Below are 21,904 nucleotides of genomic sequence, written 5' to 3'. Positions count from 1 at the left end.
CAGTTCAGTTTATTTCCTATGATCTATTGCTTTATTGTTTCTAAGTGTCTGCTAAATGTAATTTCAAGTTTTTGTCTAATGCAGCACACAATGACGGAGACACCATCTGAATTCACTTCCACATCACACAGCAATACGTACACAGCAGTCAATTTCTCATGAAAGCTCATTCATATTTCCCTTACAATAAATATAATAAAGTTCGAAACAAGACAACTGTTAACTTTAGCATTAAACAAACAAGGCCTCGAGACTAACCTGGAGACAAAACACACACAACTGCATAACAAATGCAGCACATTGTCTTTGGGTGCCCATTTTGACAATCTGTTTAACAGCAGCACAATGAGATTATCGTCATGTTATTTTCATAAGCTTTTTGGCAGTTAATCACTTTGCAAGCACACTGTAAAAAATTCTGCGGAAATAACAGTAGTGCAGGCAGCAGTTTGTTCAAAGATAAATGATCATTAAACATTAACAAGTCTTTATCCTTAAAAAAACTTCAAAATAACAGCCTAAAGCAACGCATTCTGGGAACCAGAAATTAGAAAAAAAAAACAAGGTGCTTTATGTGGATTTCTGGTTCCCAGAATGCTTTGCATCAGGCTGTTATTTTTTTTTCTTTAAAGAAAAGTCTTTGAATAAACTGTTGCCAATAAATTAGATAAATATAAATCTACAGTAAGTTACTGGCAACTAGCTGCATAACTACAAAAACATTGATTTCCACAGCTCCTATGCAAAGGACTGTTATAATAATAAAACATAAAAATGGAAGATTTAATAAAGACACATTTATCTGCAATATGATAGAGACAAATTGAAAATTTTTATTTAACGGATTTAATTTTAAGGCACAGTTTGTAACAAGGCTCTCAGTTTTACATCAATTCTGAATTTGCTCACAAAAGTAAATGTAAATGATTAAAAGAAAAAAGCATAATCTTCCAACGATAAAGCAAGTAACAAAAATGTCAAGCCCTGTAGTCTGTTTTAGCAAACCTTTTTTACAACACCTTCATGAAATTATCCAGAAACAAAAGAAAACCTTTAAAAATAAAGAAAACAATCTTTTGTTGTCATGATTCTATAATTTAACATCTGTTACATGATGAAAACGTGTACTAACAGAAACACTCATTAGAGAGACATGTTTTTTTAACACTTAATTTCTTTGCATATGATATCAAATTTCAATGACAAACAGGCAAATGCAGTTGTCAGTTTCAAACAACAAAATATATGGGTTACAATAGTGACAACGGCTGATTTTAGCAGAAATACATTACCACAAGTCTCAAGTATATGTAGAAAAAAATAGAATCCCAAATTCTCTTTTAGCAACCCAAAGCTTTGCAATGCAACAGAATAACATATGTAAAGCGCCAGCAATATCCCACCCTCGGTCTGTGCAGCTACGACTACTGTAGATTTAATTTTAAAGCACTACATTTGTGTTCAAAGATTATATTACTTAAAAAAAATTGAATAACTTGATGTTTTCCTTTCAGCACCACTATAAGACTGGAATTTGATTCTCAGTGCAAAAACTCTTTACTACACCAACATTACTGCAGTCTAACAGCTGTCTAGATGAGGAACTGGAACACCTACTGAGGGGAGTGACGAACATATCAACACTCAATCCATAGAGATATAACAAATACAGTTGATTTAGTATAAATATAAATCTGATGTTTCAACAAAACAAAACAAAACAACAAAGGCCACCGTAAAAATATGGGACGTTACACCAGGGAATGACGGTGGCCGCTTTGCACATTCAAAAACTTTGCCTCTAAGCCCCGAAACGAAAATGAGTTGCACTGAAACCTGCAACATTGCAATGGTTCATTTAACACAACATGATCCTCTGCAAATTAAGTCAACAAAAGTCAGCTTTTGTTTAGAACAACTTCTTGGCAATAACAAACTATTTTCTTTGGATTTGAAGTTTTATAGTTGCTTCAAGTCTTTCTTAACACTTATTACGCAAGACAACATTTTCTGCAGCCTAGTCAGGGCCTGTGAGAACTGCCTTTACAAAAAACACAGTACCAATTTAAATGTGCAACACTAACGCACAAAATAGTTTTACATCCAGAACTCATCTATAATAGTATTACTGTACAACCTGAAGTCTCACCATCACGAAACTCTGTAGAATAACATTACTCTGAGATCTATTGTACGTTTGTGAGTCCTTGCTATACGCAACATCACTTCTAACAACTGATGATGCTGTTGAGTAGGTAGGTTTCCCTTTAACAGGTGTACATAAAAACCGCAAGTAGTAGCACAAAAATACTGCTGCAATAACTTTAAAGTCACTAAAAAGTAAAGGGGATCCTCATTTCTTGTCCTTTCAAAAATGTACGTAGTAAAGAGTTTTGTTACAACAGACCTTTTCTCGAGGGTTTCTTAACTGTGCGTGTTGTGTTTTGACAGCATTCCCGTCTAAAACTCATGGTGCGAGCGTGAAATGCTCAGTTCGCCTGTCTACCTGAGTACAGTATGAGTATTTTGAAGCTACTGCCTGGCCATCATGCAAATCTATTAAAGTCACACTGGACAGAATCATCTACAGCTATAAGCTGCTATTAAGCGTTTGCCATACAAAAGCCAAAATCTACCCGGCAGATTATGAAAAACAAAGTAAGAAAGGTACAAAATATATCATGTAATAGGAACAATAATCCAACTAGGAACTAGGGAAAGAAGAAATTCTTCCTGGTTTATGTAAATGGATACAGGTCAGGGCTGCCCTTAGTGCTTTACATAAGGGAGCAGCTATCTAGTTTTGGCCCAGCCTGAGAGAGAGAGAGAGAGAGAGAGAGAGAGAGAGAGAGAGAAAAAATACATTTTTTATTTAAAAAACATATACACAAAAAATATGTTTCTTAATCTGGTTATTTAATTTTTTTATTTTAAACGTTCAAACGTTTAAACTCATTTCATTTAATGTATTCGTGGCATTTCATACTAGATTAAAACTAGAAAAAAAAATTGTTATGTGCAGTATGATGGAAAAAATGAATAATTGTAAAAAATGTAAAACAAAATCTTTGGCCTAAACATTATTCACATAAAATACACTATCGTTCAAATGTTAAGGTCCCTTGAGTGAAAAAAATCTCCTGATCTACAAACCTTTTGATCCAAGGCATACCATTTAATCTCTAAAAGTAGTTTTGTAGACAAAATATACTTATTTCATGACATTAAACATTTTATTAAATAAAAAATGGTTTTGAAACGGATGACTTAGACTAGCCAATAGGACCCCAGAATAGGTGGAAATTAATACTCTTTAAAAAAGCATGACAGTCGATAAAAAGAACATTTTACAAATTCAAGACAAATCCTAAAATTTGAAAGAAAATTTAAGTGACCTTAAACTTCTGAACGATTCAGAGTATTTTATGTATAATTTATGAAAAATATTGTAGCCAAAAATTCCGTTTGACCTAAGTTATATATATTTTTGAACAATTATCAATTTCTTTCCATTCTGCTACAAACAACAATTGAGTTTCCATCACTTATGAAAGGTGACAAAACATAAATGAAATTCTACAGATTTAAAATATATTTAAAATAGAACAGATTAAGACCTAAATAAAAAAGACACCTAATTTAAAAAAAAGTTTCACTCATTCGACAACATCTTCTATTAAAAGTTATATTAACTTTATTCATCTAATAGAAAATAGTGTTTTACGCTATTATCTGTAATTCAGTTCATTAATCCATGCAATTAATGTGTGAATAGATTTTTATAATCACAAACCTGTCTTGGTTTGTCATTGGCCACAATAAAATGTGAAGGCGACACAAAGGACTCAGGCAGACCCCCTCCACTGGTAAACGAACGAGACGCGCTGGACACTCCAGAGCTGGCCGCCATGCAGCTGCCGCCTCTGTCTGACGGCTGGCCACACGAGCCGCACACCACCGTACGACTGCGCAGGTTGTACTCACTTTCCCCGCATGTGCTATGGGCGGCCTGCAGAGAGCGTCAGCGGGTGAAATACAAGAGAGGCAAGACAGAGAATGGCAATGGATCTTATTATAGATGAAGTGTTTGCTGGCTGGTCTCAGTTCATTTTAGTGCTATGATTCATTGCGGAAAAACCTCGCATGCAAACCTCACAAAGCACAAAGCTGGTTAAAGAAAAAGATGTTCATTATGGCTTTTGAGTTTTGAATGTGTACATTGAACACATGTTACTGTTTTACCTCGCAAATTTGAGGTAAAATGTTAAATTATGCAAAATATAATGAGATGCAAATGTACCATGTCATCATCATCATCATCCTGGAAAAGAGTACGAGTGACCTTCCTCATTGCCATTTCCTGAAGATACACAAAGAGAAAAAGGCAAGAAAATGAGCCACGTTCGACTATAGCATAAGGTACATTCTACACCACAGCTTTACAGACCAAGAACGCATAAAAAATCTACTGACCAAGATCACATTAAATGTTCTTTGCACATGGCGTTTACGGGTGATAAATGAAAAGCAGTTGGATGATTAACGTTCTCTTACCTCCCCACTAGCACTGATCAGGGTGGTCTGGAACAGATCTCCACTGCCCCATGAGTTCTGAGTCTTCCACACCAGGTCAGAGGGGGGGTTGTGGGTTCCACCAGCTCCTGAGGCCCAGATCTGACGGAAAGAGACGCAGTGAGTTGTGTCAGGAATTTAAACAATCAAAGACAAATGGTACGGTTGTGCTGTAAATCATTACTCACCGTGACAGTCTGACCCGCCTTCAGGGTAAATTTAGGTGGGAACTTGTAGATAATGGGAGTGCCAGAACCAATCTGCCTCTTCACCTGCCAGTGTCCCAAAGTTTGGTCCTGAGTAGAAAAAACGTTTTTAATACAATTTAATAAACACTAGCTAAAAATACATCTTGATGATGGTTTATTTTCACAAAAAAACATTTGCCAGATGCTTTTATTCTACAATATTCAAGGAATATATTTCCTGTATATGTGTATATGTGTTTCTCTTACCTGGTCAGATTTGTTACTGAGACGGACATATTTTCCCTCCATGTCCACTTCGTCCACGGTCACGCGGCCGCTAGCGGAGGCCTGCTGTGAGACGCGTGTACGTGTGACGGTTCCGCCGACCACGCTGGAGACGTCACTGTCATTATCGTTCAGACGCCGTTTTTTCGAGCTGCCAGATGCGGTGCGACTAGTGCTGCTGAGGACCACACGCGCGTGAGTACCAGAACCAGAGGAGCGGGTCACAGTCACGCTGCGTGCAGGAGGAGGACTCGGAGAGAGACGCAGCCTTGACAGAAAGAAGAGTAGTAAGAGAAGACTGTTAGGAATGTTTTTTGCATTAAGGTTAACATAAAGCAACAAAAGGCTAGGACAATATAACGTTTCAGAGTTTTGTGTGTGGAAAATCATATTCTCATTGGAACTGAAAAATATGTTATACGCTCATAATATAATAATAATTGTCAAAAAAAGTAAAAATGTACATTTTAGCAGTCGTTATAGAATAATATTGGACTACAAAATAGAGCAACTGAACAATCAGAACCTTATATTCCAAAAACCTATGTATTGAGTAACGCTATGAGTGAATCTGCTTGTCACCTCTCCTCCTCGCCCTCCAGGAGCTTCCTGTAAGCGCTGATCTCCATGTCGAGTGCTAGTTTGATGTCCAGGAGTTCTTGGTACTCATCTAGCTGTTGCTGCATGCGCTGTCTCATTTCAGCCATCTCTTTATCCTTCTCTTCTAGACGGCGACGCAAGACGTCCCTCTCCCTGGACATAGCCTCCTCCAACTCGCGGATCTTTGCCTCACGAGCAGACAACTAATACATAAAGCAAATGACATCATACTTATCATTGAGATTTAAATGAGACTGTAAGATGAATGTGTACGTAATTCAACTATGTATAATATTCTGAAGACATAGTAAATAGAATATGAAAAAGATTTGCATTTCAGGTGTTTTGCTATGCAGCAAACGAATAGACGCTACAACTAAATCTGTACTCTAATATTGTCAATTCATTCCAGGCCACGAAGGAATAGCATGAATCAACAGTTGATGAAAACCTCCAATTCCTTCCAATGGCATGTTTTATAAAGCTGACACAGTAACTAAACTATGACTCGATTGGAGGAAATTGTCAAACTAGAGGAAAGGAGGAATTTCACAACAGCACTGCCCTGCAATACATATCTGAAATGCATGCACGTGTGTGTACCTGTTTCTGCAGTTGAGTGAGCTGAGAGGTCACGCTCTCCAATCTCACACGTGTTTGCTGCAGTTCCTCATGGGCGGCACCCACCAAATGACTGTTCCTGTCTGCAGACTGCCGAGCGTTTTCCAGCTACATAAACACGCACAAAACAGCATTATGTTTAAGTGACAGAAACGTTGTACGTTTTAGACATTTTGATAAATGCTGCTGGAACCAGATCAGCGCGCAAATATGTATACAGGGCCGGACAGGCTGGTGCCTCGGGGGGATAAAGAGCAGTACAACATCACATTCATTTGTTAATCCGCCACATTTACTGTTGTGTTACCTTGGAGTTGTAAGTCTTCCCGATCTCTTCTTTGTAGATACGAACTTGCTCCTCATGCTGGTTGCGGAGTTCAACCAAAGCCTCGGCCAGTTTACTCTCAAAGTCCTGTGGAGACCCGCTGTCGATTTCCACCATACGTGACTCATGCCTGCGTTTGGACTCACGGATCTCCTGTATAATAACAACATCAGGTCTCAGGGTTAGAAAATCCTGCAGGTCTGTACGGAATCATGGACTTACTTATGTTAGCACTGTATACTATATGTGTATATCAAACGTGCAGTACACTATAAATATTTGTAGGTGGGCATGTGTATGAGACCTCATTAAAGATGTTCTTCTGAAATTCCAGCTCCTCCTTCAAGGTCTGGATTCGGTTCTCAGCATCCACCCGTCTCAGCATTTCATCCTGTAGCTGTTTCTTAGCATCAATCAGATTTCCCTCCAGCTGCAACACAATAAATCACCTTTATGACTCAGAAATAGAAAGCCAGTGTTTATAAATGTGTGCTATGTTACTAGGGTTAGATGTTCTAATGTGGACCAGCGATTACATTACGGAAAATTAAGAGTTTTCCGTAATATTTTCCTTGTTCCATTCAAAACCTGTATGACTTTCTTCTGCAGAACACGAAAGAAGACATATTCAGCCCGTTGACTTTCGCTGTGTGGACACCATGACTTCTCTCAAAATATCTTATTTGTGTTCCACCGAAGAATCAGGTTTTAAACCAGTGGTTCAAAATTTTTCGTTGCAAGGCCCCCTGTGTGAAGGGTGTATCGCTTTGTGGCCCCCCTCCAAATAAAGACTTATGATAAAATACCCTTATAAAAATTTAACTAAACCACCAACATATTTAATTATACAATGCTAGAACATTATGGTATTTTTCTGAAGTTCGATTGCACAAAATGTATCATACACTTCCATACTTCCTAAAATGCCTCAAAACTGTGGCCCCCTGTATCCATCTTGGGGCGGAAATCTTATTTTGGGGTAAATTATCACTTAAAGGACAAATAGTTGCCTTTCACATGAACTGGGATTTCAATGTGTAACCCATTAGCTACTATAGATACTAGCCCATAAACGTTAACCTCTCCATCACCACAGGAGCTTTAAGCATTTATGCGGTCATCACCTTGGCCAGCTGTGCCTTCAGATCTCTAACTTCCACCTCCAGGGATCTCTTCTCCCCAAGTGCGGTGGTTAAGGCAGCATCCTTCGAGTTCAGCAGAGCTTCCAGATCCTTCAGCCTGGCCAAAGCCGATTCAAGATCCGCCTCCTTTTTACTGTTCCTACAGTTGCAAATAAAGTATAAAAGAGCATTTTTTATCCAGATACAGAAAAAGTACACAGTAGATTATTATATGCAGAATCTCATATCCATTTGTATATCATATTCATGTCGCAGTATGATTTGAAAGGCTCTTTTTTCAGAGAATAAGATTTAGCTATTTTATCGTGGCGCCATGGCTCCTATTAAGTTCCTCAATAGAGGAATGGGTCTGGTATCAAGTTTTGTCTGTCTGAACTGATCCAAGAAAATTAAATATGAAACTAATTTTGTGCATAACTAAATAATTTTGGCAAGCAGCGAAGCTTGTATAACCACCCAGTGCATATTAACATCCGCCTGCCCAGAGATTGTCCCAAAAGCCAGTAAACATTAACCCCAAGAAGCCTCTCTTCAATAAAAAGGCAGGATTTGAACCTCCAACAGTGAATTTAAACCACATGTGCATGACTGCAGTGTTGTTCGGTTCGAAACGTAGTAAAGAACCACACAAAATCTTAACGTACCACAGAAGAGCAGAACATCTTTGTATAAACTAATCAAGTGGATAAAAGCTATTTTATAACTAAAGGGATTGATGTGAATGAAGGTTCAAGAAAAAAGTTTTAATGGTATGTATACAGTAAACTCTTATATGATAGAAAGCCTCACTCTAGTGTTCTTAAAGGGACGGTTCATCCAAACATAAAAACATCCGTCATTATTTACTCACCCTCAAGTTGTTGCAAATCTGTATTCATTTATTTGTTCTGATGAACACAGAGAAAGATATTTAAAAAAATGCTAGTAACCAAACAGTTCTTGGCCACCACTGACTACCATAGTAGGAAAAATGAGAATGCCAGAACCGTTTGCTTTCCTACATTCTTCAAAATATCTTTGTTTATGTTCAACAGAACAAATACATTGTTAGAGTCAACGGTGGCCAAGAACTGTTTGTTACAAGCATATTCATCCAAATATCTTTCTCCGTGTTCATTAAAACACGGAAATCTATACAGATTTGGAACGACTTGAGTGGCCAAATGAAGACAGATTTGTTTTTTGCAAACTCATTGCAAATTAGATTGTACACAAGGTACTGAAATAACCCACGGAAGTAAGCATATGTATGTATGTAGAGTCTTAAAACTAAAGGTGTTTAAAGGTTCGTCACAGCAATGCCATAGAATATCAATTAATGGTTCCACAAAGATGCATTCAGTCAAAGGTTCTTTAAAGAAACATCTCGTTCGTGTGTTAGGTTTCATAATTTGAAGAATCTTTTTTTTGCCACAAAGAACCTTTTGTGAAACAGAAAGGTTCCTCGGATGTTAAAGGTTCTTTAAGGAACAATTTAGACCAAAAAGGTTATTCTGTGGCATCGAACAACCTTTTAAAGCACATTTATTAAGAGAATGGTGGATTGTGAACATCTGCCATTTGTAAAAAAGGGAAATAGTGCTTCAACAACCTCACACCATTGAGTCATTGTTGCTATCTTGAGGTGGTTGAGATGCAGTGACAAACAGAGCAATGCTTTTGAACTCCATAGAGCTACAGTGTTTACATCTTTAGGGGAAGTTAAAACGTAAATATAATTATAATGTTAATTATGTGACTAGACAACAACTAACAGATTAAAAACTAGATTCACGTTGTAACTTCCAGTGTTTACATTGTGTTCTGTTCTCAGAGGTGTGTGAATGGAGCAATCCCATGATACCTCCTGCCAGAGAGAAGGAATTTGACCAACTTCCCATTGAAAACAACACGCGCTCTGTTATGAAATATTTTATTCTTTCCAGCTTTTCCACTTATATTCAATATAAGTCTTACAAGGCTGAAAACAAGACGAATCCTAAGAACACCAAAGGCACTTTATGCTAAACAAAACTTGCATTTTTATTCTTACTGATTCTGGGATTAAAAAGAAAAATGCATCACAAGTCAACCTGTAGGCCTATATACCATGTTTTCAAAAACAAAGCGCCTTCCCTTAGCAGCGTACAGAATTTATGTGGAAACATTTTCCCAAATCTTATCATTAAAAGATGTTTATATGATATTTTAATGGTGCTACTGGAATCAAGATCACACCAGCAGAAACACAACCTCACACTCTATTGGAATACAATTGGTTATACAATATCTGTCAGATGTTTCAAATTTGCACTTGTGTTCATTTGGAGGACACGATACAAGTTTAAGAGCCTCGTGTGGTCCATGTTTTTTCTGGATGCATTAGTTTTAAGCAGTGAGTCAGTGTTTACAGCTAAATACAGCATTCCCATATTTGGATTCTATTATCTTGTGGTATGTATCAGCGTTCATGTTTTCTGCCACTGCATTTGGTCTATTTGTTTAGTTTCCAGGATCTGTCCACAGGAAGTCAAATTGACCAGAGGGCTTTTAAAGCAGACAATGGAACAACGTGTTAATGTCGCCTCTGCACCGGTTCTCTTTGTTTCTAACTGGACCTTGCTGTTTGCTCCTTGCTGTTTGCACAGACCTGGTCGATGTTTGTATACTGCAAATGGAACTACAGCTTTGACTAGGGACAGGAATTATGTTACGTTAGCTAAAATACAACAGAGCTTCTAAATTATAGTATTTGGCAAAGGGTTCTTCAATAAAGCATCAGTTCCAGTAAATTTTCCTTAAAAGTGTGTAGTTTGTGTCCTGGCTGTGTATGTGTGTGTGAGAGAGCAGGAGAAGGGTTAGGCTTGGCATTGTAAAACACTTGGAAACATTTAAGCCACAAGGAAAGACAGAGAGGAGAGAGAAGAGAGGAATGTTTCAGCTCAGCCTCCAGCTTCTCAAAGTATCACAGCTATCTTTGTCTTTTTCTGTGGCGAAATTGAACCCACAGAAATCCCTCTAAATGTTTGCAGTATGGTTACCATGACAGAGTGGATGGGCCTCATGACTTAAGGTGGAAATTTTCTTTGAGGGAAAAGTCTACTAAAAATAAAGAGAGAGAAAGAATGGGGTTTCCCCAACAACCAACATTGTTGTGAACCGAGTGTTGCCAAAACACTGTAGCCAAATTGTTCATTGAAAAACTATAAAAGTTAAATGCATATATGTTAATAAAACTAATAGCCATTCATTATAAAAGCACTTAAGATTCATTCCAAAACCACACTTTTAAACTCTAACCGCGGACACAAACCTTTCACAAACCTGTAGCCATTACTAGATTGACAGCAAAACGATATATTCCCAGAAATGTAGCTCTCACATGCACAGCCAAACCTTTTAGGTCAACAAAGCAATCCCTGTAAACTGTATGTGTTTGTATGAGTCTACTACATTTTGGTCATTGCAGTGTTTCTCTCAGTTTGTATTTACTGTGAAAACTGCTTGTAGCAAACAACACCATGCAATAGACAGCTGTCACCTGCAACAGCTGGAGGTTGTGAGAGGAAAAAGACTGCAGGCGCTCATCGGAAACACTTTGTAAAACTATGACAACACATGGTACACCATACAACATGTCACACGACATGCACAAATGTAATTTTCTAATGAACTAAACCTTTAAAGTTGTTTTTTATATAAATTAAAAGGCACAATATGCAAATCAATTATTTATTGCTTTTTTATTTCAGCGTGCTTCTGAGTTGAAAACATAACACAAAGCCTCAAACCCCTGCCCTCCTGCCTGCGCCTTTACAAAACACTCATTCAATACTTTTGACGTAAACTTTTTTCCACCGTGTCTGCATGGGTGGAGCACAATCCTAAAACAGAAACATCTCAAACAGGGGTTCCCCATTATCCCACCGGTCAAAGAATACACATTTCCCCTTTAATTGAGATGACTCTGACTCACTCTTACCAACCACCATCAGTCCATAAAGTCTCCATGGAAACCGAGTGGAACATTCAGATGGAAAAACGTATGGACAACAGTCGTATAAACACTGTTAAATAAACAAAGTGGAAATATAGCTCCAAACAGTCCACGGCAGAAACAGAGTTAGCACAACTTAACAATTCGATAAGTTTAAACTCTAAAAACTCTCTTTGAGACATAAATCTTCGAGATGAAAAAACTCCTAGTGACTCACTTACTGTCGCACTTACTGACTCACTGAAAATGATATCTAGAATAAGTATCTCCCTTTCCCTTACACCACTAACTTCACTTATGACTAGCAATACCCAATTTTGGCTGTGATAAAGTATAGCAAAGGCTATTGTGGGGACAATCAATTCAACACCTCCCACCTCAACATCCTACATCAAATTAGGTCACATTTATATAGTAAATCTCATAATACAAAGTTTCAAGGTGTAAGGGAAAGTCATTCTCCGATACGAGATCTAAATGTGTATACAGTATGTAATTAATGCTGACTAGAAGTGGCATATATTTGAAAAGCAGTTAAAGTTGCATAAATAATGAGATTCGTGTTTAAACATAAAACTATCAATGTAGAAATATGAAACCTACCAGTCATTTAATAAATACACATGAGTCGACATTCTGCTTATTGTGCATTTCTCAAAATCAAAAATTTCAAAGAGCGGGATACACTTTGATTATCTAAAGTTATGTTGACCGTTTATTTTTCTGGTTCATCTTTTTATGTAGTCTAACCACATATTAAGCATTTTTGTGTTCAAGTTCGTCAGAAGTGTTTGTGCCATATATATAAACATAGCATTACCTGTTAGGATTCTTCTAAATCTTCCTGGTGGACCTATAGGGTGTGGCTTTATAGCCAGGGTGTGCCACGTATTCGTAACGCGTTCAGAAACAAAGAGAACATTATTCCCCAAATGCTTACAGAACTTCCCTTTAGATTGAATACACATCTATAATGTATTTAATCCTTCTGTCTTGTCAGGCTAAAGAGCAAGACATGTGCAAAACCAGGCAGCTGTTTCATTCATGACCATGGCAAGACTGACTCTGGCACAGTTGTACAGCAATTGGCCTCATCTCCAAAATGATGAATCTGTCTATCCTTTTAGACTGGACTGACATGCAGTAATCTAACAGTGCAATATGAATAAAGAGAGTTTTGTAAGAAGGAGAAAGTTGCGAGGCCCTGCCAGCGTGGCAGTTCTGGGTTTAAGAGCTGCGGATGGTGACTCACTCTCTCCCTGACGTCCGTAGCCCGTACACGCCAACAGAACGGCACCAATTACAGTAGCCCGCTCCTCCCTGTCCTTATCCGAGCCCATTTGAACAATCTCAATGAATCTGAGGATCAGACTATGGTCTTGTATGTAAACACTTTCCAGTGACTTTTTAACAGGATAAACGTAACCAGATGCCTCTAACTGTAATCTCCAGGGGTTCAGACCTTGCTGGATAAGAAGTGGATGGAGATGATGTGTGTTAATGATTGTGTGTGTGTCGGTGATCTCTGCCAGAACCAAACCACACATAATTGGGAACACTGGCAAAGTACAACATCAGCTCGGCTACGAATCACATGGCACGGACACGTGACTCTGCCTCTTCTCTCTTTCATAACCACATCGGTTCGTTAGGCAGTTTTGTTTTATTTGAATAAAACTATCCAGGCATTTTAGATTTAGATCTAAGATTTGGCACCTTTGCATTTATTTAAAACTGTCAGATGTATGTTATAACCTTTTATCTACTAAACGAATCAAAAACACAAACAGCTTGGCTTTGTAAACGAACTGAACAAAAGTTCCTTCGAGGCAACAGATCACATACTATTTCAGTAACACCTCAGGCAGCTATTTTCTACAAAGGCAATAGACCAAAAACAGCTACTATTTGAAAGAGTACAGCGTAAAATCTCCAAAATGAATGGCCAAATTTGCTAAATTACTAAATATTTTAAATCAGCAATAACGTCTCAACACAAAGAGGTTGCCAGTTTTGGTTATTTAGCTTAAAGGCCAAATTATTTTTAATTCAGGCTAGTACAGCTAACACACATGCGTATAGAATTAAAATAAAACAGGCCTCCATATCTAAAAGCTGATTGGCTCTTTAAACAGTTGGGCATCCTCCCCCTTTTGCGGCTTAAATCTGACTAAATGAATTGTCTTTCAACAACACTTCAAAGTGGCATGAAGGAACAACTATTACAGTGAAAAACATGAATGAAAATGAAACCATGAAAGTGTACACAGGTTAAGTTTGAATTCTCGACAAATTACTGGTAAACAGAAAAACATGTTTGATCTTTTGAGTCTGTAGATGGAAATTTTATAACCAACTGAATGAGTCATTCGGTTCACAGGCCATTCACATTCAACCACAACCAAATGGAACCGCATGCGTGTTTGGGAAAATGGCATATTGATGTGTGTATGTGCTTTGTACTTTCAACATTTAAAGAATAAGACAACTTAAATACGTAACTGTAAATCCATCAGATAAAAACCAAAACGGAATACAGGTCTAGGTGAGTGTGTAAAAGTTCATTTGCGCAGATTTATTCAGAATTGATGATGACCATTATAAAATGTGCATAAGCTTTGTTTGATTATAGACCTCCTTATTTTTGGTGTATTCATTAACTGTATTTATCATTGTCATAGCATTTAAACTTATTAACCTAAAACAATAAGGGAAATTGTTTTCCAGACTGAGAGTGTGGAGAAAATAAACACTATGTAAAACTACATTCCACAATGATAATACCAGTAAAAAGGTTTTTACATTTAAAAGCTAAAAAAAGGATTATTTACAATAGATTGAGATACAATAGATAAAAGAGCCCAACTGCTTCATCCTTGACTACTGTTGAATTGAAGTTAGTCAAAGAAAGTCAGTCTGTATATGATTCTATTAAAACATTCAACTGAAGTGGAATTAAGATGTCAGAATGTTTAAGTTCACCCAAAAATCATATTACAAATTCTGTCACAACTTATAACATAATTTACTCACGACAAAACTTACATTTTTGGGTGAACAATTTCCTTAACATGATATGCCTAGGACAGGTCATGAGGGTGGCAAAGAAAAGTGTCCTAAGGCAGTGAACAAACCAATAAAAGAATGGGATCTCTATCCCTTTTCACACAGAAAGGTCTTCCGAGTCTGTGAAATGAGAGAGGGTTTCCTATTCAGTTGTATACTGTGATTAATGTGCAGTAATGCTTTTGTATACAGGTGTTTGGTAAAGTTGACTTAGGTGAAGTTAAAAGGATGGGGATAAAATCGAAATCAATCTTGTTTCATTATTTGAGGAAGGACAGTTTTGAACTAAACAACTAAATTCTTCATGGGAATGGTTCTCTGTAAATAAGAATAGAACATTTAGTTAAATATTAGTTGTAATTTCTCAAAGTATATTTTACACCACACATTGGCAAAAGAACACAAGGATTATTTCATGTGAATGTGGAATTTGTGAGTCTGCAGGAAGTTTATGAGCGGCATATGATAAGTGTTATTGCCATGTGTTTAGTTTTGATAAAGCCTGAGGGCGTTATTTTACTTTAGAATCTGTAAACACGTTCTGCATTCCGTGTCAGCAACCAGAGAACCAAAGTGATCCTGTTTGAACACTTTGCAACTGCACGAGCTGCAATACACAAGCAAACTCAAAGCCTTGCAAAAATAATGTGGTGGTACTATAACATTAGATAGCACACTGCACAAAGCTATTACCATGTTCATGAAACATTGAATTGATTGTTGCCAGGGTAGTACATTAGTACAGTAGTAACTTTGCACATATGAGGTAATCCAGTCAATGGCAAACCTACAAGAGATGGGGGAGAGCCAGGAAATGACTCACCCAACATAGTATTCTTTTTTAAGTCTGAAACCTGTCAAATGATTATTTGTTCTGTATGCCCTAGAGCAACATTGACAAGAATGCAGTTCATTCTTAATCATTTGATCTCTGGAATGACTAATGATCTTCAATGCAATAAATATCATTTAGATTTTAAAAAATATATAAAATTCATTTGCGGTTCTACTCTAAATATGAACAAGTTCTCGTTTCTAAATGGTTACAGTACTATCTGTGGAATCAATGCTGTAATCTGTAAGACTTCCTCTTGGGATGCTGGAGTGTATATCTGAACTAAGATTAATCACGTTTCAAATATTTCACAAATAAATTCTAATCACTGCTCAAACGGGCAGGTCTCGACACCTGGACACGAGTCAGCAGATGTTTAACTAAATAATGGATTAGTGTTAGTCATATAAAAGAAATTGTTTTTCCATCAAAACGTTCTTCAAGTTGGTACAATTTTTTAAATGTATTTTAAGACATTTCCTCCGATATCCTTTGACTTCCCTTTTGAGCTGCACTGTAACCGGTACATTCGGGTTGTAATTGTATTATCTAAATCAACATTTTAAATTAAAAGTACACAATGGCACTGAAATAAACTGAAAGACATGTTTCATCTGCTCCAGCTGTAATCTTTCTACACATGAACCCACTTAACACACACACTGCACCTGTCTATAGAGTTCAGAAAGACACACACAGACACACACACAGAATAGTCTTCTGTTCTCTCTGATTACCAAATGGTGTTATCCAGATTTGGTAATAGAGAACACAAGCACGTGACCGTTGACCACATGCACACAGATGCGCACAAACACACACATCCCTTCGACCGCAAAAGACATGTGCTGTCTCTGCTAAAGAACATGACCCGGTCTGACCTTAAATTTAAGAACCAGTCAATTATAATAACTTTAAGACAAGCCTCTTACTTAATCGTCTTTTCATAGAAATATATGCCGTATGATACACGAGCTAAACCGAATCTAATTCAATATTTAAAGGACCAGTCCAGTAAAGTCTCAGTGTAGCACAAAGAAGCAAATGAAATAAGTCATTTCTAATGTGTATTTTATTTCTGCTAAGAAAGCACATTTATGCTAAGGACTCATATACTGTAAATGAAATACTACGGTTTCAATCTTAACATGAGCCTCTCTTCCTGAGGTGTTTCCCCGTAGTTACTTAAAGCCCATGAGTCACTACTCAGTCCACTCAGAAGTGTCTCGCACATGCCCGCAAGACTGCGTAGTTGCTGTGGAAACCAAACACTTCTAAACAGCTCTGATCCAATGAGTGTACGAATCTATCTGCATTACAGAATCAACATTTACAGGAACTCATTCAAGGGCTACCCTAGGAGACAAATAGAAACCATCCACTTCTCCAATTTAACCACAAACCTTATCAAAATGCAAGAGTCACAACGGTGAGCTCTGACACTCGGTGATGTCTCTGAACTTTGGTGTTGGTGAAATAATTTGGTAAAGGCGTGTGATTGGCCATGATAAGCTTTTATCTTGGAACCACACCCATTCGGGTGTGAACATAACTTTCACCTGAGGATTATCTAAATATACTACCATAGAGACAGCCGTTTAAACAGTCTGAGAACGTTATACCAACATTTACAATGACTGCCTAACAATTACATCATACTCCTTCAGAACAAAACCGCAATAAACACCCACATTTACATGTTTCAAGCAAGGCCATTGATTATAGTTTTATGGGTTTGTAGCTGTTATTTTGCTTTTGTTTTAATGTTGGCTGGTATCTATGGAGTAAGACGTATGGTAAATGAAGTAATATACAGAAATGTGAAAACTCACCAAAAATAATGTGATATCAAGGTTAAATCATATTGATTTTCGAATTGTTTAATTTATATTAATGAGTTGATATAATACCCACGTTTTTTGAATTAAAAATAAGTTGAATAAATTGAATATGCCGTGTAAAGACAATTTAATTGAACACAATACAGAATTAACAAATAAATAGTATTATTTCAATAAAATTGTAAGTCCCTTATTATTTAAATCCCCAAAATAGACGGTTCTACATAATTAACTAATATACCATCAAATTGAATTTTAGTTTTACTAGAAAAAAATAGGAATGATTTAACAACATTTCACGAAGCATTTCTAGTCAAAATAAATAGATGAATAGATGCATCTCCAAGTACAATATTCACATGCCTCCGCAGGCTTTTTGGTTAAACCCGCACATTACAATGATGTTATCCATCTTCTACCTTGAAAATTCAGATTTAAAAAAAATCTTAATTTCTGCAGAAGCCATAACAAATCTAACCAGCATGTAATATATTTGATGAAACAGATAAGCAATCCCACTGAACCTGTTGTAAGGGCCAAAGGGTGTGGTGACTAACCGAACAGCCATTTCCCAACTATACCACACACACCTCACACCTTTTAGGTCTACATAAGTTGCAGCGCAATTTTCTGTAGCAAAGCCAGAGGGTATAGTGTGGGTGTCCCTGGTTTTAGAATCCAACTGGCCGATCTCATTACATCTGTCATTTAAACATGGCGCTAAAATCATTGGTCAATTATGCAAGGCTTTAAAAGAAAAATTATAAAAAAATACAAAAGCACATAAATATGCATGCATGGATCCTCTTCTGTATGAAATCGCGAGTAATAACCTTTAAGACTGTTGCCATAATACCGGATGTATGTTGTTTTCTTTTGTCCAAGTCTACTTTTCTTCATAACATGACATTCTAAGCTGTTACCATGACTGCTAATGTGTTTAAATATCAAATAAAGCATCAAAGAGACTAAAGCAGTAAGCTGTCAAATTTAGCGACGGAGTCAATAAGCAGACACACAGGGCAGCGGTGTCATAGTTCAGCTAAATTTAGCAGAGGACTAGGCCGTGCGCCCAGGGGACGGCACCATTCTGCTCTTTAGGGTTAAATTTATCTTCTTGACAAATGAAAGAAATTTCAGGAAAAGGGTGCAGAAAAAAGCCGCGGTCTGCTGTTCTTCTATGTGTCAGCATCTGAGCTTCTATAAGAGACCCCTGACTACTGGAATAGTGCTGCAATTCTAGTTTACTGTCAAATTAAACATTCTTTAGTATGTATTGTATAATTAATAGGGGATTTTTCATGAAATGAAGGTGACGTGGACACATACCTGGCCTTCAGCTCCTTGTAGTCCTCACGTACTTTGCTGAGCTCCAGCTGTAGTCTGGCTCGCTCTTTGGCCACGGAGTCCAGGGTCTTCCTGGCATCTGCCAGCTCCGCCTCGTACGCCGCTTTCATACCGCTCATTTCTCGGCTGATCTCAGTCTCCGACTCGGTGATGCGCATTCGCAGGCCTGCATTCTCTGACTCTAGAGATCGCACCTTATCGATGTACACCGCCAAACGGTCATTTAGGTTACACAGGTCATCCTTCTCCTGCATCCGGGTGATGCGAGTGGGAGACAGGACGGCGGCCGCCCCTCCGCGGGTGCTTCGTTTTTGACCTGGAGTCTCCATAGCTGCCCTAAAACTGTACGGGACTGAGAGGAAAAGTGAAGACATGTGAGGTGAGTGTGAAGTGAAGTAATGAAAAGGAGATAACAGGACAGTATAAGACCAACAAGAATAATTCTCCTGAAAGAACCAGACGCGTGATTCATAAACTCATTTATTGCATTAAATAAATACACGCAAATCAATACATCCCAGCCCACTTACATGTTCCCACCCCTCTGTCCATCCGCCACGCCCAACCTCCATTCATATCGCCTATTCTAGACAAACATATGTATATTCTGAGAAAATACTCAAGATAAACTAAATGCAAGATTGGCATAGACATGCATGATGAAGTCCTACAGCAGCTTGGACCACACAGAGACACAGTGGTATGTGTTTTGGAGATTCCAAACTTTACAATGTGAGAGACAGGCCTGTGCAACACTCCCCCTAGACACAATTACTGACCACAAGCTTGTCTGTCTGTCTGTCTGTCTCTATCTCTCTCTCTCTCTGGAATGCTAAAGAAGCTATGAAAACACAATTGAGAGTGATTTCTATAAAGAGCATTTACAATCTGCACCATGCATATCTATAATACACCAGAATCACTAACCTGGTTAATGAAGGCGGTGAGACTTTGTGTTATAGAAGTTTCCTGGAGCTTCTGTGTCCAGCTCGAACTCTGCAGTGCGTGTGTCTGGTCTGACTTACGCTCCAAGTCTCTGGCAGAAACTCACGCTGTCGCTCAACCCTCTTTTCAAAGGACGAGAGAGAGCGAGAGAGCAAGAGAGAGAGCGAGAGAGAGAGCGAGAGAGAGAGAGAGAGAGAGCGAGAGAGAGAGAGAGAAGGTGGAGTCAAGTCTGACTCAGTACGTCCACACAAGGGAGTAAGGAATGCACGGTGCCTCACAAGGTCTCCTGATTCATCATCCACTTACCATATATATATTTATTTACAAAATCTGTAACTTAGAAGAACAAAGCTTTAAAAACAATGTAATCTTCCTTTAAGAAGTGACAAAAATATCAATTAAAACAAATAACAGTTTCACGAAATCGCAGGTAGTCCACCGAGCTTTCCGAAGAGAGTCCCGAACAAATGTATCCAAACAAGTAACCACTCTTTAATCGTTGTCTCGCACATCTCCAGAATAAATCCCTGCTGTATGACACAAGGTCAAAAGAAAGCTTTCGAAGAGCCACCGCACCTCTTATATTAAATCCCAGCCTGTCATTTATTGCTAAGGGGTGGACATGTTAAAAATAAAGTATCCAATCAGGTGTCATGGGGAAAAAAAGAGAACAAGTAAATGAGATCCTTTTTAGGAAGGAAGGTTGTGCTTCAGTTTACACACTACTGGTCAACTCCCTTCCACTACCTAGTGCATACTTGCTTAAGAGCTCACTGTGCGTGTGAGTGAGGACACACGCAAAGACCGGTCTCGCCTGCAGCGTACATTGTGCACCAGAGGACACTAGATAGGGTCTTAAAGGAGCAGAACTACGATCTGTTATCATTTTAATCACTATGTGCAAAAACTGTTCTGGAAACAGCGGACACTGTGGCGTGAGAGGAAAACCGCAGAGGCGCATCAATGGAAAAGAGTCGCAGTGCGTGAGAAAGGCCTGACCGCTAGAACGCACGCACTTTCTCTGCTTCTGATGTCTCCTCGTCTAATAAAACCCTTTGACTACCATCATCTCCCTCTTTCGTACTATGACACACCCAAAACTCGCTGCATTCCAACAAAACAATGAAATTCCCGAGAGTAATGTCTCTCCACCCCAAGTACTCTTTCAAGTATCTGTCGCAAGTTCTGTGAGATCAGGTAACGGGACACATTTAACCACAGCAGCTATTTTGTAAGAATGCTCAAAAGGTCAAAGTGTGACGTAAAATGGAGAATGCGTCACAGGTTCCAAACACTATTAGACACTTTCATACCCCTTTAGTTATTTACATTTCCTTTTCATCAATAACATTGTGATTAATACATGTAAGTTGTAATAGGCTATGACAAATCACACAAAACGCATTCTGCGGCAGTACAAATGACTTATTGAGGTTAAAGGAATATAATACACTTGAAAAAAATGATCTATTTGTATAAGACCGGTAAAAGTGTTGAGTCATGCATTAAGAATCACAAGTCTGAGCACCAAATCTCTCTCTTTATATACAGCCCACAAAACGCCGGTTGCTATGGAGCAGAGTAATGAAATATTTAGGCAAAGACTCATTCGTGGAAATAATGACTCACAGTTCTCTTATCCCGAGATCAGGAAATGTTTGCAGGCGTTCATCATGGTCCACCATACCCTCCTGACTGGCCTGGAAATGCGCATGGACTGTAGAACGCCCTCTAGTGGGCATTCCGTGCACGAGCAATGAGCTCACGCTTAAGAAATTTCAGTAAAAACACCTAAACATGTGTTACCGTACTTTTAAAAGTGTACCCTGGACACGGTTTTTCAAAAGGTTTAATACGGATAAAATTGATATGGATTTAGTCATCCTTTTTTTTGCGATCCGTGATCAGGTTACTTTTGGAGCCAGTTTTTAAAGCAACATCGGATTGGATCAATCTGATCCGGATAGGAACTTTTCAGGATCACCAAATCTGGATAACCAGTGCTGGATAACCAGTGCTCAAACAGGATAGGAAATCACAATGTAGAACATTGCATATTTACATATAGATATGTAAAGAGCAAAAAGTAGGCTAGAATAGCCAGTGTGGGGTCAATATAAATTTATTTTTATTTGAAATGAAAACACACATGCTCATCTGA

At 38.1% G+C, this 21,904-nt stretch overlaps 1 protein-coding gene across 2 annotated transcripts; it reads right to left on the bottom strand.

Annotated features, from left to right (window-relative positions):
* Nucleotides 1–15: 15 nt before the first annotated feature.
* lmna (lamin A) lies at nt 16–21,494 on the bottom strand. Of its 2 annotated transcripts, none has more exons than XM_079470217.1 (14): nt 21,373–21,494; nt 19,726–19,865; nt 18,781–19,150; nt 7,716–7,872; nt 6,896–7,021; nt 6,574–6,744; nt 6,249–6,374; nt 5,628–5,848; nt 5,028–5,313; nt 4,761–4,868; nt 4,555–4,674; nt 4,301–4,360; nt 3,794–4,009; nt 16–2,813 (listed from the first exon to the last, which is right to left on the bottom strand). In XM_079470217.1, exons 3-14 carry the CDS (start codon nt 19,125–19,127, stop codon nt 2,778–2,780), a joined length of 1,974 nt encoding a protein of 657 aa, XP_079326343.1. In that variant the 5' UTR covers nt 19,128–19,150; nt 19,726–19,865; nt 21,373–21,494; the 3' UTR covers nt 16–2,777. The 2 variants fall into 2 exon arrangements, with proteins under 2 accessions (XP_079326343.1, XP_079326344.1); XM_079470218.1 differs by lacking the exon at nt 21,373–21,494 and adding an exon at nt 20,050–20,301.
* Nucleotides 21,495–21,904: the final 410 nt, after the last annotated feature.

This window comes from Barbatula barbatula (genome assembly GCF_947034865.1).
Source record: "Barbatula barbatula genome assembly, chromosome: 12".
NCBI lineage: Eukaryota > Metazoa > Chordata > Actinopteri > Cypriniformes > Nemacheilidae > Barbatula > Barbatula barbatula.
This window is presented reverse-complemented; position numbering and strand designations above follow the sequence as displayed.